This window comes from Arachis stenosperma, chromosome 3, assembly GCF_014773155.1.
Source record: "Arachis stenosperma cultivar V10309 chromosome 3, arast.V10309.gnm1.PFL2, whole genome shotgun sequence".
Lineage (NCBI taxonomy): Eukaryota > Viridiplantae > Streptophyta > Magnoliopsida > Fabales > Fabaceae > Arachis > Arachis stenosperma.
In genome coordinates this window covers 163,241,196-163,258,013 of record NC_080379.1, presented here as the reverse complement: position 1 = coordinate 163,258,013, position 16,818 = coordinate 163,241,196, and the positions used below count along the sequence as shown (strand labels likewise).

Sequence of the window (16,818 nt, the reverse complement as noted above, 5' to 3'; positions counted from 1 at the left end):
TAGTCAAATACTACAGCATCATTGGATATTCTTGAGCATTTGTTTCTATTAAATAAAGGTGTGTAGTTGGTTAGTTGCCCAAATTTATGGAAATGACCACTCCATCGTTTACGAATACTTATCTTATCACGTTAACAAGTGGGAATCTATCTTAATTTGCATTGCCCTTACTGTTTTTATTATTGTATTTGTCTTCTTGTGTAGAACTAGCAAAACCCGCCACTTTTTTCACTTTCTTCTAACTAACTACATTCATAAAAGGAAAAGATTTTATTATTGAATGAATCATCGCTCATAATTTGATACATTCCCGATAGACGTATAATCCTAATCTCACTCCAATTGCCCAATTCAGAAAACAAGGGGCAAATAAAACTAACACCACAAGGTGTTTGATAATATGCTCCAGATAAGTCACAATTGTCAACTATGCTGTCTTCAACCATGAGTGTGGAAAGCCTCCCATAGCAAATTCTGGGGAGGGATAGTGTGGTCCCTGGCTTGCAATGCAGCAGTTCTTAAGGTCTTTAGAGTCCATAGATTGGCCTCAAAGAAAGATAAACTCCTATAAGGCAAATTATGCTTCTTGCAAAGATCAATCACCAATGGTGAAACTTTCCTCAATTGTGCCCTTGGCAATCTTGGAAATAAATGGTGCTCAAGCTGGAACTGCAACCCACCAAAGAACCAATCCATCCAAGATGAGCAAGAGATATCCAGTGTCCCACTCGTCTGCTTCTCGAACCAATTGTTCCCACTCGGCGGCCCAACATACACATTTGCCGCAAAATGGTTGAGGCAGAATTGGAGGTGCTGAATTGAGCATGCAGCCATACTTGCAACCACAAACATCACTCTCTCCGGCCAATTTGGCAAGCATGAAACAAGGAGTGGGAACCAAGTCCAGAACACAAGGATTCCAGTTATGTTGTAAGCTCTATCCGGGACATTACGCTGCCTCGAGAACAATAGCAGAAATGTCTGAAGGTAAAGGTTTACCCTTGCAAAGCACAACACCGGGTAGAAAGTCCAGTGCTGGTAACTCACCAAGAACCTAGACAGAGCATCAAACTTGAGGTATCTACCATAGAAGTAAGATTTCATAGAGCTGAAGAACCGCGAAGACACGGCAAAAACCGGAATGTGTTGTAGATCAGGATCATAGTCAAGACTATTGCAAGCAATGTGGTGTGCATTGTGAGTCCACTTCCACCATGCAATGCTTATTCCAGTCAAGCAATTCCCACAAAGGATCTGTGCAAACTTGTTGTATTGGCGGCTTGACATAACTTCATAGTGTCCAGAATCATGTCCAACATATGTGCTCTGCATCCAAAGCAAACCAAGCAAAAGGGCAGATCCCAGATGAGCCCAGACGCTAGTGCAGCTCAACACACCGTAGATCACAATGGCAAACATGACAACAACTGAAGACAGTGTGTATAGAGTAACATGTTCCTTCTTCTCGAATAGCCCCATCTTGACAAACTCGACCCAGAGTTTCCTGTAATCCTTGGAGACCTCAGAGACATTGAAGTCTTTGAGGTGGTAGCCGGTGAAGAACTTGTCGAGATATTGCCACGCTGTGCCAGGATGATAAGCGATGAACGCATCGGTTACGTCCTGGCCAGCAAGGTTTGTAATGGGAACATCACCGCCAGGGTGATCCTTGGCCCAATCTGTGACGTTGTAGACTTTCCCCTGGATCGAAATCCACAAGTCCCCTGGCTTGTTATGCTCCTTCAGCTCCTCCGGGGTGATGTACTTCTTCTCAACAACCTGCATGATCTTGATCCTAATATTGATATTGATTATGATGATGATGAAGCCAAAACTATGCCCATGGTTGTCAAACTCCTTTACTCTCCTGCCACAGTATCATGTAAATAAATAAATAAACTTGCGCTAAAGATCAGCATTCCAGTGATATATATATCCATAACGCATGTTTTAAATATAAGCATAAGCAGTTTCGTAATCATGATAACATCAGCATCCTAATTCTTAACAAATATAACAGCCTCCTCCTAATTAATAGCAAATTTCAGTTTGAGAATCAGAATAACTGAAATAACAACAAAACCGAATTCAATGTACCTGAAGTTCTAAAGTGGAGAAGATGGATCAGATCAGCAGGGAGTCGAGAAAGCGAACAGAGAACAGAGAAGAAAGGAGGTGTAGCGGTGAATGAGAAAGAAAGGGGGCGGCAGGAACGCCGAATCTGAACCTAAAACCCCGTTTTTCTTTCTCTCTCTCTCTCTCTCTCTCGGGGGAAAATGCTTGGGATCTCCTAGGTAGATTTATTTATAACTTGTATATTAAATTAAACGATTTAGAAAGTAACCACCCAAGGTGGAAAGGATATGCTTAAGGAGCAAAACACCAGCGAAGAATGAGGGTGTGAATGGGTGGGTGGGGCACAGGCTAGTTATGGTAAAGCGCGTTGCAACGTATTGAGAGTGGGTTAAAGTCGATGCTGAGATATTTTGGGGAACGGAGAATGTGATGCTCTCACCTCTCAGTCTCGCTCTCACACATCACATGCGGAAGCTGACACTACCATACTCATGCTGTGCCAGCCTGCACTTTCATTAATTTATTATTATACACACATTAACAGTTTAACACCAATATAATAACATCAAAATTCAAATTGCATACATGATAAAAAACTCATCTCTAATATACTATACTATTTAACATGTAAAATATCCAAATATTACATTTTTATTTTTAAAGAATGAAATGTATTTCAAAAAGTTAAATATTATTTTTAATTTATATTTTATATTTTAATATATATTTTATATTGATAATTATTTTTAACCACTAATTTTAATATACATCTACCATATATTATTATTTAAATACAATAACGGAGTAAGTCTTCTATCCGGTCCTACAAGACTAGAAGCATAGTTATGGTACCGCATGAAAAATATCAATCTTTGTAGCTATACTAACTTATAAGCATAGATGCTACTTTCGGGGAAGGTCTCTTCTTGAGCCTAGACGATGGAGCCCGCTATGTACATATTTTGTAATGTAATTTAATTGAATACCCAATCCCTCCTCTAATAAAAATTTTAAGGATTATAAGATTTTCAGATAAAAAAATATTTCATTTCCGTAAAATTGGTTAATTCTGTTATTATCTCTTTAAAACATATTTATGCGATATATGAATCACTAATATATTTTCGTAAAAATAATTTAAAAATTATTAATATTTTTTAATTTTACATAATAAATTTAACTAATATATTTAAAAAAATAATAAAAATTAAATAAAAAATTAAATAGTTTTGATAATTATTATTAAAACACAACGAGATTCTTAACAAAATAAAATTTATTAATCCTAGTTGGTTTATAATAGATAAATTACTAGTTTAACATTCTATATAAGCTTATTCCATTAATACATAGAATAAATATTAAGAGAAGAATTAATTAATCTCATAAAATAAAAATTAAGGATAAAAAAATATATTTTTTTTTGTTGAGGGTCTCATTGTCTTTTGATATAATTGTCAGACTTTTTTACTTAATTTGATGGGTTAATTTAAAAAAAAAATAGTATTAGGTTTTTTAAACGAATAAAACAATAGATCATTATTTAAGTATATGTCGTTATAATAGGTATTGTTACTAGGATTCAATTGACAGAGCATCAAAGTCATACAATTTTGTTTATTTTATTCTAATTTGTTATTTAGTTGACATTTAATATCTTCTTACTTATTAATTAAATATTATAAATGGATACATGAGTTTTATTAACAAATGTCTATTTATTTTTCAAATGTTGTTTCGTTTCATACTTTTATGTGTAATAAATATATAATATTTTTAATTATTTTTATAAAATTTAACTATTATATATTATTCCATGTATATAAAGTTATAAACTAACTCAAAATCGCATTACTTTAATATTATTTGTTGGTGCTTTTATTATGAATCACGTTTGATTAAAAGTTTAAATTAGAGTTGAGTAATTTACAAGTAGCGTACAAGTATTATACTGATATATTAAATAATTGGGTTTGGCTATTTTTTTTTAAGAAGCAAAAGTAGTTAACTGCTGTCACTAATTATTAAATACACGAACCTTCTATATATAAGAGGGTGCGTTTTCTAAGCCGATTTTGATCGATATTTTGTTTACTTCTTTGTTAGTTTTTGAACCTTTCCAATATTTGACTTGGACTAATTGCCAGGAAAGTAACTGAGTGGAGTTTTATCCCCACCTAGAAAAAGAGACACGGTGAGGGACCTGAATATAATGTTTTTCCAATTTTTTAAGAATAAATATATTTATTGTCGACATGATTTTGTTTGGGTGATAAAATGGAGATGAAAAAAAATTGTGAATTTGAGTCTCAAATCTTATTAGACTCTAGAAGACAAAAAGTTGTGTCTATTGTAAGTAATATCTATTGGAATAAATTTAATATCTCATATAGACAAAAGAAATGTGTGTGTATATATATATTTGCATGGTTTGTGTAACATTTTCGAGTTTCATATTTATTTAGATAATAACTCGGTAATGCCAGGCATGTTACGCTAGCTTAGCTGTATTAAGAAATTTTTCTTTTGTTTATATGGATATGAATATATGATGATACGATTTACTATTCTTAGATTTACAATAATAGACAAATTAAAAACTTAATAATAATAATATGCAGGTTTGTTTATGAAAAAAGATTTGATATTCAATTGTCAAAAAGAAAATTGATTTTAATTTAAAATACAAAAATTAAATTATTTAAATATTTAAAATTTATTATAAAAATTAAATTAAACAAAAATTTAGACTCTAAACACAGTATAACTGGTATTACTTTTATTATAAACATCGCAAAACGTGATGCAACATGGCCACCAGACTTAAGAAAATAAGCAAAGTGGTTCTGATTTGGTCGACAAACGATGTGCTCAATGTCTGCTTGTATTTTAAGTTACTAACTCTGGAAATGATGAAAGATAACACAGCTCATAGAGATTTTTACCAGAGGATTGATTTATTCTCATAAACGCATGTTATTATTTTAATTATTCCTTTAATTTTAATTTTAAAAAAAGTGGTCAACATTTTCTGTATTTTAAAACATTTAATATATCTAAATAAATTTGAAAGAAATAATTAAAAGTTAAGAAAATACATCATTATAAAATTTAGTTGTACATTGTCTTTTTTCTTACTTCACAAATAAGTATATTTTTATAGAGAAATATAGATATGTATAGCCTATGAAGATAAGCAAATTATGTGCTATTAAAAACTAAAATTATAGATATTTAGTATCTGAAAATATAAATATGGAAAACTTCTAGAAATAAAACAAAATATTTTTATGACCTTGTTATTTTTCTTTTCTTATGGAAATATTTATTTTTATACATAAGTCATATCATGATTACTCTTTTCAGGTGTGTGTTAATAATATGCTTCCCTTTAAAGGACAATAAAATTACAAAGCAATCTTTTATTATGATTACAGAAGCAGGACGATGAAATAGAGGAGGAGATTATTTGGAGCCTAAGAAAGAATGACACATTGACGGTGGGATCGATGATGTCCTGAACTTTTGGCGAACAAATGGGGTCTCTTAATTCATTTTGATTTGACGTGCTTAGCTATTAAACCACGAATCAAATCTATGGTTGCTACTAAACTAATAATCGTAATAAATGATAAGTTAATAACAGGAAGGACAGAATTAGTATGAGCAAATAGAATCTGTCTATTGACATTATCAGACTAAAGAGTAAAGAGGCAATGTTAATTAGATTTAAATATCGCAATTGGCTGATCCATGGCCCCATGCCACGTGACACGTTAATTAAGTCCTCCACCTATCAAGGATTGCTAACCATGTGATATGTCAATAAAAGTGGCTCATGCCTGGCTTTTTTTTTTTTTTTTTCTTTTCGTCTATCCGAAAAAGAGGTATATGTATTTTTATTTTTTTATACTAAAAATAATATAAACGTTGTTTTTCTTGAAAAAAAAAAGGAAACAACTCGCTGGCAGGCAGTTTAGGCTCACTTTCCTCCATATTGTTTCACATTGCCCGTGTGCCTCATGTGTGATTCATATGAACCTTTTGAAATGGAGATAGTCAGATAGACCCAAATTGTAATTTCGGTCGTCCATAATTCGTATAGTATAACATTTTATACAGGGCTGAGTATCTATTTGGATTCTTTTTCTAGTAGTAAAAACGGAGTTTATATTATTTCTTTTAGTGATTAATAATTTTTTTGTGACTTAGTATTTGGTATTTTGTGTACACATAATATAATTATCAATTAAATAAGTTAAAGTTTAATTTGTTGTAGATCGAAATTTTATTTAGAGATTCGATGTTGGAGATTTAATATTTATTAGCCAGCAATACATCTTTAAATAGAATTTAGATATGTAATGAATTAGTTCTTAGTCTATGGAGTTGAGAGATATTGCAGAAAGAGAAAGTATAGGGAGTTATTGTACAATGGAGATTTATAGAGTATTAAAAATATAACAATTAATGTTACCTTTTTCCATCAACTAAAATTTTTGAGAAGAGTAGTATCATGACATAATATTACTGTTTATTTTGGATAATATGAGTTTAAATCTCTTATTTTTTAATTAATTAACTCTAATTAACTAGACTTCTAAATAATTTCTTAACAAAATTATATTTAAATAAATAAATAAACTAATCACTTAACTAATTTAAATCGGTTAAATTCATATACCTTTAATTATTATGTGTAATTCACATCGAAGTTTTGGCACTCATGATTCTTGTACACCTTTTGGATTTTAGTAACTATTAAGCACGACACCCACACCCACAGACCTTCTATTCGATCAGCTCAATTGATGAATGAATTCATTCACTGTTTTCATCCTGCAAATACGTTCACAGTTATTTCCCAAGTTTTTTTTTCTTATTTATTTTTAGTATTTGTTGTCGTTGTTGCTGTGTCTAGATACAGTGAATGAATGAAAGAATGGAAGTAACAATGTGTCAATGTGAGCTCTACCAAATTTCAAACCAGAGATAAGGTTACAACTATAATAATCCTTGTACATAAAAAATCAGGAGAGTTTTAACATTAAAAACTAACTAATTAAAGACTAAAATTAACTAACTAAATTGATGCATAACTCATCATGTATTTAATTTATGTGATACTAGTGTATGTATCTGTATGATATATAAAAAATATTTATTTCTTTATATTTATGTCTTAAATATGCTTCTAAAATAAGTTATTCATGAATATATTTATCTTAAATGAAATAACTTTATATATTTGTTTGTTATTTATACTAATACCAAACAATTTATAAAATAAAAAATTTACAAAATATTTATATTTAATAAAAAAATATAAAATACAATAAACAAATAACTCAATGTCTATAAGAAAAAATGAAGTAAAATATTTAAAATAAATTTTATATATTCATTAAATGTTGTCAAATTAATAATAATAATAAAATATTGATTTGAATAGTAAAAAATAATAATATACTATTAAAAATATTAACAAATAATTCTCCAATTATTCAGATAAATTAAATAGACAAAAATAAAAATATACTATATTCAAAATATTGTATAAAAAATGATTTAAAAGATATATATATAATATTCATAGATATAATAAAGAATTAAGATAATTATTAAAAAGATATGATATAGACTATTATAATTATTGACAATTTTTTTTATAATTAAGAATTAAAGGTGGAGAGAAAGGAATGAGGAGAAGAAATCAAATGAAAAAAGAAGAATAGGAAGGAGGAGAAAAAAAAAAAGAAAGAGAAATGAAAAGGAGAGAAAAAGAAGCACCAAAACAAAGAAAAAGAAGTATTATGACTTGATTGGACTTAGTAAAATAGGTTTAGATACCTAGTATTTTTGTTTTGCAAAATTATGTTTGAAAATTTAATTTTAATTTTGAAAAAGCAAGAGTGTAGCAAATGAGAGGACATTTTCATATATATAATCCAGATAGATACATAAGCCTAATGTTACTTGCATGCAATGTGCAGCAATTTAACATCATTTCCAGAAGAAAACTGTACAAGAATACCATTTAGCTTATTGAGATATACATAGAACATGAACAAATAAAACTAACACCATAAGGTGTATGATAATCTGCTTGAGAGAAACCTCAATTGTCAACTATATATGCTGTGTTCAACCATGAGTGTGGAAAGCCTCCCATAGCAGATTCTGGGGAGGGATAGTGTGGTCCCTGGCTTGCAATGCAGCAGTTCTTAGGGTCTTGAGGGTCCATATATTGGCCTCTATGAAAGACAAACTCCTGTAAGGTAAACCATGCTTCTTGCAAAGATCAATCACCAATGGAGAAACCTTCCTCAATTGCGCCCTTGGCAATCTTGGAAACAGATGGTGCTCAAGCTGGAACTGCAACCCACCAAAGAACCAATCCATCCAAGATGAACAAGAGATGTCCAGTGTCCCACTCGTCTGCTTCTCGAACCAATCGTTCCCACTTGGCGGCCCAACATACACATTGGCTGAGAAATGGTTTAGGCAAAATTGGAGGTGCTGAATGGAGCATGCAGCCATACTTGCAACCACAAACATCACCCTCTCCGGCCAATTTGGCAGGCATGAAACAAGGAGTGGGAACCAAGTCCAGAACACAAGGATCCCAGCAATGTTGTAAGCTCTATCCGGGACATTGCGCCGCCACGAAAACAATAGCAGAAAGGTCTGAAGATAAAGGTTTAGCCTTGCAAAGCACAACACAGGGTAGAATGTCCAGTGCTGGTAACTCACCAAGAATCTAGACAGAGCATCAAACTTGAGGCATCTATCATAGAAGTAAGATTTCATTGAGGTGAAGAACCGTGAAGACACTGCAAAAACCGGAATGTGTTGTAGATCGGGATCATAGTCAAGACTATTACAAGCAATGTGGTGTGCATTGTGAGTCCACTTCCACCATGCAATGCTTATCCCTGTCAAGCAATTCCCACAAAGAATCTGTGCAAACTTGTTGTATTCCCGGCTTGACATAACTTCATAGTGGCCGGAATCATGTCCAACATATGTGCTCTGCATCCAAAGCAAACCAAGCAAAAGGGCAGATCCCAGATGAGCCCAGACGCTTGTGCATTTCAAGACACCGTAGACCACCATGGCAAACATGGCAGCAACCGAAGACAGAGTGTATAGAGTAACATGCTCCTTCTTCTCGAATAGCCCCATTTTCGCAAACTCGAAACAGAGTTTTCTGTAATCCTTGGAAACCTCGGAGACATTGTAGTCTTTGAGGTGGTAGCCGGTGAAGAACTTGTCGAGATATTGCCATGCTGTGCCGGGATGGTAAGCGATGAATGCGTCGGTTACATCCTGGCCTGCAAGGTTTAGAATGGGAACATCACCGCCAGGGTGATCCTTGGCCCAATCTGTGACATTGTAGACTTTCCCTTGAATTGAAATCCACAAATCCCCTGCCTTGTTATGCTTCTTCAGCTCCTCAGGGGTTATGTACTTCTTCTCAACCCCCTGCATGTTCTTGATCCTGATCTTGATCTTGATCTTGATTATGATATCAAAACTATGTATATGTATATGTGTATCTATATCAACCAAGGGATAAGAATAACAAAAAATGGAAGTATATAACTATATTATTCTTGATTCATTCACAGAAAGATATCTAGAAAGATGATGAAGTATCTGATTCTACGAATAATATATTATATCAGAGAATCCCTTTGATCAAGGGACCTGGATTGATATTGAGGGAACCTAAAACCCCTTCTTTTTCTCGGTTTGTTTCCTTTTTTTGGTTTTTGTGTTAGGTTTAGATGCTTGTTTCTCCAAGGTAGGAAGATTTATAAGCTCTATATTAACAGAATTGTAAGGTTTTAAGTTATAGCCGTTAAGGCAGTTAGCCACACATGGGAAAAAATAAGTCTTTTTTGTTATGTTGTTAACGCTTAATGAGCAAGGCAGCGGGTTGTTAAGGTACCAGCAAGGCAGCAAACGTGTGCTGGAACACGTTTATCAACACAATTATTTTCAATATAAAATAAGTTAACCATATATTATTAAGTCTCATTTAGAAGCAATAGAAGGAAAATGTTGGTTATATTTTATTATGTTATTCTTTTTATGTATAAAACTAAAATGTTATTAAAAAATAATAAAAAAATCTAGAGCCAACACTTAACCGGTTAACCAGTAAAAGAAAGGTGAATAATTTCACATTATTAGATATAATTTTATATCATTAAAAATATTATTAATAACTAATTGATAACTATAAATCATCAAAATTGCTGGTGGTCTGACACTTCTAAAAAATAATTATATATCTAATAATTTTTTATTTTAAAATATTATTTTTTAATTATTTTCAATTTTTATTTTAGTTTGAGAAAATAAATTAACCGACAAGAAACCATACGTACGGTACGTATATAATGGAAGCTGCTGGGCTGGTGACCTTAATTATAAGCGTACGTATAAAACCGAAAACATTATTGCCACTTATTTATCTTTTATCTTTTGCATTTTATTTTCTGGCCACATACAGTGCCACACCTACTCAAACCCTTTTTACCACCTCCTTTCTGTGTTACTATTATTAAATTAGACGAAATAGGTTCTAATAATATCATTTGTATTATATATGTTAATAAAATTGAGTGTTCTTATTTCTTAACCATGAAGTAAAGATACTTTATTAAATTAGGGTATTTATTTGTTGAACATATTTTGAACATAATATTTATTTAACATTTATTTAATATATATATATATATATATATTTTGTATCTAAATACATTTAAGCATATTAAAATATTATTATGTATTAACATATTTAATTTTATTTTTAACATATATTTTTAAAATAAATTTTAAATTAACATATAATATTATTTATTAAAATAAATTATTTTACATTTATACAATTAAAAAAGATATTAAAAATATTTAATAATATTAGCTTGTATTTTAATATAAAAATATGAAAAAATATTATAATTTTTAAAAATTATTTTATTATATATATATATATATATATATCATATTCTATATTTTACAAAAAATTTAAATTAATATCTTTACATATCTCATATTATATCGTATTTTATATCAATATTCATAATTTATAAATTCTTAACCAAATTTTAATAAACATCATCGTAAAATGTAAAAATTATTTTAACAAAAATATTATATATTAAAAATTAATCGCTAGCTAAATCACAAATAACTAATTTGATAATTAATGTATTATACACACACATGATAGGTGAGAGACGTACTACGGAGAACTCCAAACTTGACCCCTTATTAGGGATGGTAGTTTTTGGAGTGATTCATGCAAGCCTAGTAGCTAGTGGCAATTTAGTACTAATCTATTGGGTGCTCGTCATTTAATAACGGGACCATGTCTCAATTTGGTTTTGTTTTTCTTTTCATTATTTCCATTATTTGACTTAGACTATCTCCACCTTTTTTTGTTAAGCGAGGAAGGCCTAAAAACTGTATCTCCATTATTTGACGTAGAGTTATCTCCATTCTTTTATTAATAGACTTTTGTAATACCTTTCCTTATTATTATTATTATTATTATTATTATTATTGCAGAGAAATTGAGTGATGATGTGCCGATATCAATTGAGTTTAGCTTTCATTTCCTTTTCCATTTATTTAACTGTATCACCCAAAAATAAATATCTGCATGGCATAGTGACCTTGTTGACCATTTATGATAAATTAAAAGCAAAAGTTAACTGCTCTCATTAATTGTTAAATATACGAATAACCTTCTATATATTTTCTTTAATTTCCATTCTTGACTTGGACCAGTTGCCAGGGAATCAAGTTTGAGTTGAGTAGAGTTTTCTCCCATCTAGAAAAAGTGACATGGTCAGGGACTTAATTAGTATAGTAGTATATATGAGATTAACCAGTCTTTATAATCTCGACCCAGAATGGAGAGATCATAAATGAAACACCTTATGAAAATTAATTGCTTTCCTTTCACATTGTTATCAAGGAATAAATAGTTTCTAAAAAAAATTCAAAATCAAACATGCACCATATAGTATAATATATCTCCTATTACGTCATCACCATATTATTACATTCCCTTACATCACCGCCCCGTTACTCTATCAACTTCATTATTGTTGATATATATTAAATAAAAAAAGGTTTTCTATTTTTTTTAGAATGTAATTGTAGCCAATGAAATTTGATTTGGGAACAAAATAAGACTGAATAGAGAATTTTAATGAAAATGTCTTGAATTCGAGTAAATATATTTGTTTGTCCAAAAATTTTCAAGATTATATTAATAATTTAGATAATAAAAGATAAACATCGTCCATTAATTTAGTTTTTAAGTTTTAACAAACACCGAAAAATTTTGACATTAGTTTCACTATTGGTCAATCATCAGTAAGACTTTCCCTTGTTAGTAGCTAGTTAGTATCTTAGTTCTTAAGTCTTAATTAACTATAGAGGCTATGGAGCATTACTTTAGAGACTGTGAATGATTAAAGGCAATTTAGCATATGTTGGATCCTAGTATCCTGGACTCGACGGCTGGTACTGTTCTTAAAAAGTGGTTTTGAAAGAATTTGGCTAACAATGAGGCATTCTTTGGTGCAGGATTTTGGTGGGTATGGAAACATAGGTGCAATGACATATTCAATGCTGACAACCCTTGGACAAACCACAAGGTTGTTGTCTTGGCCAGAATTACCGCTAAGGACTTACAGGTTTACAGGAATTGAAACAATACCTTTAGGTCTTTCCGAAATTGCCTGTGTTGGGAACCACCGGTAGGCAATAGTTTTAAAGTTAATTGTGATGCAAGCTTGTATATGGATTCAAATTTAATAGGATTTAGGTGTATTATTAGAGATTCTAAGGGAGATTGGATCTCGAGCTGCTCTAGAAACATTTCCCTTTGGTCTATCATCATATGTGAATTATTTGCTGCTTGGAGGGGGCTGATTTTAGCTTGAAATTACGGTTTGAGTGATATTATATGTGAAACAGATTGTTTTGACATTCTGCTCATCATGCATGAGCTTACAAGTGGGTATTCATCTGAAGTAACAGATTTGGTTCACAAGATTCAGGAGCTTTTATCTTGTCATTGGTTTGTTTACGTTGAATGGGTGTCCCGAGAAGCAAATAGAGTTGCGAATTGGATGGCTAAATATGGTGCTAAAAATAACTCTAATCATGTTATTTGATCTGAACCTTGTGTTGATCTCCAATAAATCATCCGCTCGGATATAGGGTAGTATTTGGTTTGTTTCTTTCCATGACACCAAAAAAAAGATTTAACTATATATGTTACTTACTTGTCTTCTTCCTTGAACGATGTTCAATAAGCAATTTTTATCTCCTTAAAATAATTGCATTCAATCTGACCAATCAATTACACAATATTATTTCTTCAATTTTCAATTAGTGATGTAAACTAAAAATTGTCTAGTCTATAATAATATAAATAAAAACAAGCATTGAATCGTATTATAAAACTTTTTCTCAAAAATTAAGCTAATAAAAAAAGTATATCCGTACATAAATCATATATAGATGGAACCTCAATTCTTCCCTCACGGTCAATGCCTATTATGATACAGTTTACTTTTCGTAGATTTGCAATAATAGACAAATTAAAAACTTAACTAATGTTTATAGACCCCGCAATACGTGATGCAACATGGCAATGGTGTGTGACTTTAATTTGTGGCCACCAGAAAATCACTTTCGGCAGAGTTAAGAAAATAAGCAAAGTGCTTCTGATCTGCTTCACATACAATGTGCTCAATGTCTGTTTGTTAATTGGGAGCCAACTACTACTTCCTAATCCCAAATCATCTTTCAGTTCATAGAGGTTGAGCATAAAATTTATGAGAAATACTATTTGTACACTAAAATCAGCCACTAAAATCAGTTATCAATGTATTTGTGTATAAATACATATGTGATTTAATTTTTTTTCATAATGTATTTATATTTCAACATGTATTTTATATTGATGGCTGACTTTAGTGGTTGATTTTAGTGTACATATCGCATAACCCAAAATTTACTATAATACTATATGCCTACTACTTTTAAAAACCAAACTTAAAACATGACACTTAAACTCAAATAAAGACCACTTATATTAGACCTCATGATTTCTTATAGTTTAAGTTACTAACTTGAACACTGATGAAAATTTATAATATAGAATTGATTATTTATTCTCCTAAAACGTTATTGTTGTTGTTGTTGTTATTGTTGTTTTAAATACAAAAAAAGTCAAGCTTTTTATTTTTTTTACATGTTAAATATATTTAAATTTTTTTATTGAAATTAAGAAATAATTCAAAAATTGAGAAAGAATATTGTTATAAAAAATTTTATATATGCTTTCTTTATTGTATACATCTTTTATTTATTTTCTATCAAACAGACTCTATAAAAAAATATTTAAAACTTATAAAAGTAGATAATTTTTGTATTATTAAAAAAACTAAATAAAAAAGTACACAAATAAATTGGTGCTCATTTCGTTATTACTCTCTTTAGATGTGTTGTAATATGCTTCCCTTTAAAGGACAACAAAATTACAAAGCAAACTTTTTATTGATGCAGGAGCAAGACGATGAAATATAGAGGAGAAGATTTGTTTGAAGGCTAAGAAAGAATGACACATTGATGTTGGCATGGATGGTGCCCTCAACTTTTGGCAGACAAATGGGGTACTTTAATTTCCCTTAATCCATTTTTGATTGGACGTGCTTAATTATTAAACCACCAATTAAATCTAAGGTTGTTGGTAACATAATCATAATCGTAATACATTAATAAGAGCATAAGGACAGAATTAGTTTGAGAAATGAGCACGCATAATTATGGAATCTGACTATTGACATTAATTATCAGATCAAAGAGGCAATGATGGTTCAATTTAGATATCGCATTTGGCTGAATTGCAATGCTGCCACCATTGGAACCTTTTGCAAGGAGTCCAGTGAGTTCAATTAACTTGAGAGATAAGAAACCTCTTTAATTTAATTGAACGATTCTGGTGAATAAGGGCTTTTTATAGGCTTCATATGTCTCAAACCGGTTTTACTCATCAAGTGATGAGTGGATGAATATGTATATTTATAGTACAATGATGATCATGGATGTTGATTTCATTGATGGAAGTTATTTGTTCTTTCTTCGGTGTGTTAAAATTTCTTCCACTATAACTATAATGCTCCACTTATTGTAAGAATGGTGCAATTAAAATAGCAGACAGGATGGTGATGGAAGAACGTTTGGGGATAATAGTTTTTGGATAAAGTATTATTTTCATCCTAACGTTTAGATTAAATTATAATTTTATCTTTAATATTTTAAATGTGGCGTGTACGTTAATAATATTATTAGTTAGTAGTTAAGTTATATATTTTTGTATGTGTCATAATAATATAACTATTTTTTTTTTTGTAATACTTCTCTTCAAAATTAAATGTTATTGACTTTTTAATATACAAATTATTTATGTCAAATTTAATTGTGATACAACATTAAATCTATTTAAAAAAAATTTAGAATTAAAATAGGATATTTAAAATTTTTTAAATTAAAATAAAACGTTTAAAATATTAGAGATCAAATTAAAATTCGACTCAAACACTTATAAACCAAAATAATACTTTAAATCGCAATTTTTTTTACGTCTACTTTATCTTTTCATCTCTATATGTTGCTTTAATTTTTCAACATTTATAATCGGAAAACTAAAATCCTTTTAATATTAGGTGCATACTATAGTGTCTATATACATTTGTCTAACTTACTAAAAAGAGACAAAAATAAATATTTAAATTAAAAAATATAAAAATAAATAAATTTTTAATATTTAAAACTTACCATAAAAGGCAAGTTCGGCAATTTTAGCACCAAAATTATCCACAGAATTTGCCTTAATATTATTGTACTTTTGACTCCAAGAAATGACAAACCACGCAATTGTAATGCTAATTAATGTCATTCCATTTAGATTAATTATTAGGGTTTATTTATCATGTATTTTAAGAATATAGATTAAAATTATAAATTGTAAAATTTTTTATTAAAAATATAAAAAATTTAAGTTTTTAATGCATTTGTTTTGTATTTATTAAATGAAAAATTTAATCAAATTGGATTAATCTAGTGATTTGTTTATTAGTCTGCTTAAATAAGTGTCGAGAATTTGAATCCCACCTTGTATATGCAGCAATTTATTGCCAACAAAAAATTTTGTGACAAATTAGTCTTTGACCTGTCGAAATAAAAAATATCATAAAAAAAAAAAATTTAAAACAATCCATTAATAATAAATTTATCATGTATCCTTAGAATAACTATAGTTGTTACTAATTTATATTACTCGTTAGTTATAATAATGACAGTTAAATGACTGGTAGTTAGTTATTGTCAGTTATCTTTTAAATGGTCAAGGACCCATAGAGAGTTTGTTAAGCATTTACGTTGTTATAATTTAAAAACTATTGTATGTTACGCTGTTGTTACAGTAGGTAGCTATTGGTAGCTTCTAGAACATGGAATTGTTACTCTTTATATAAATTAATTAGTTAAATATTTTTTTCGTCTCTAAAATTTAAAATCAAAATCAAAATTTTATTCAACTTTTTTTTTTATTAAAATCATCCTCAATATTACTAAATATCATAATATCTTCATTTTCTACCTCAATTTTAATTTTTTTAATCAAATTATCCTTAACAATTAATA

The 16,818-nt window shown here is 29.9% G+C and overlaps 2 protein-coding genes across 2 annotated transcripts; both read right to left on the bottom strand.

The window, feature by feature from the left end:
• Window positions 1-251: 251 nt before the first annotated feature.
• Window positions 252-2,463, bottom strand: LOC130968386 (delta(8)-fatty-acid desaturase 2-like). Its single transcript, XM_057893619.1, has 2 exons — window positions 2,098-2,463; window positions 252-1,867 (listed from the first exon to the last, which is right to left on the bottom strand). The coding sequence occupies exon 2, from the start codon at window positions 1,783-1,785 to the stop codon at window positions 439-441; it is 1,347 nt and encodes a 448-aa protein (XP_057749602.1). The 5' UTR covers window positions 1,786-1,867; window positions 2,098-2,463; the 3' UTR covers window positions 252-438.
• Window positions 2,464-7,998: 5,535 nt separating this feature from the next.
• LOC130970574 (delta(8)-fatty-acid desaturase 1-like) lies at window positions 7,999-9,904 on the bottom strand. Its single transcript, XM_057896699.1, has one exon. It carries the CDS (start codon window positions 9,565-9,567, stop codon window positions 8,221-8,223), a length of 1,347 nt encoding a protein of 448 aa, XP_057752682.1. The 5' UTR covers window positions 9,568-9,904; the 3' UTR covers window positions 7,999-8,220.
• Window positions 9,905-16,818: the final 6,914 nt, after the last annotated feature.

Bases quoted from the DNA above. Each gene is read 5' to 3' on its own strand.
- LOC130968386 (XM_057893619.1), bottom strand. From the start codon at position 1,785: ATGCAGGTTGTTGAGAAGAAGTACATCACCCCGGAGGAGCTGAAGGAG.
- LOC130970574 (XM_057896699.1), bottom strand. From the start codon at position 9,567: ATGCAGGGGGTTGAGAAGAAGTACATAACCCCTGAGGAGCTGAAGAAG.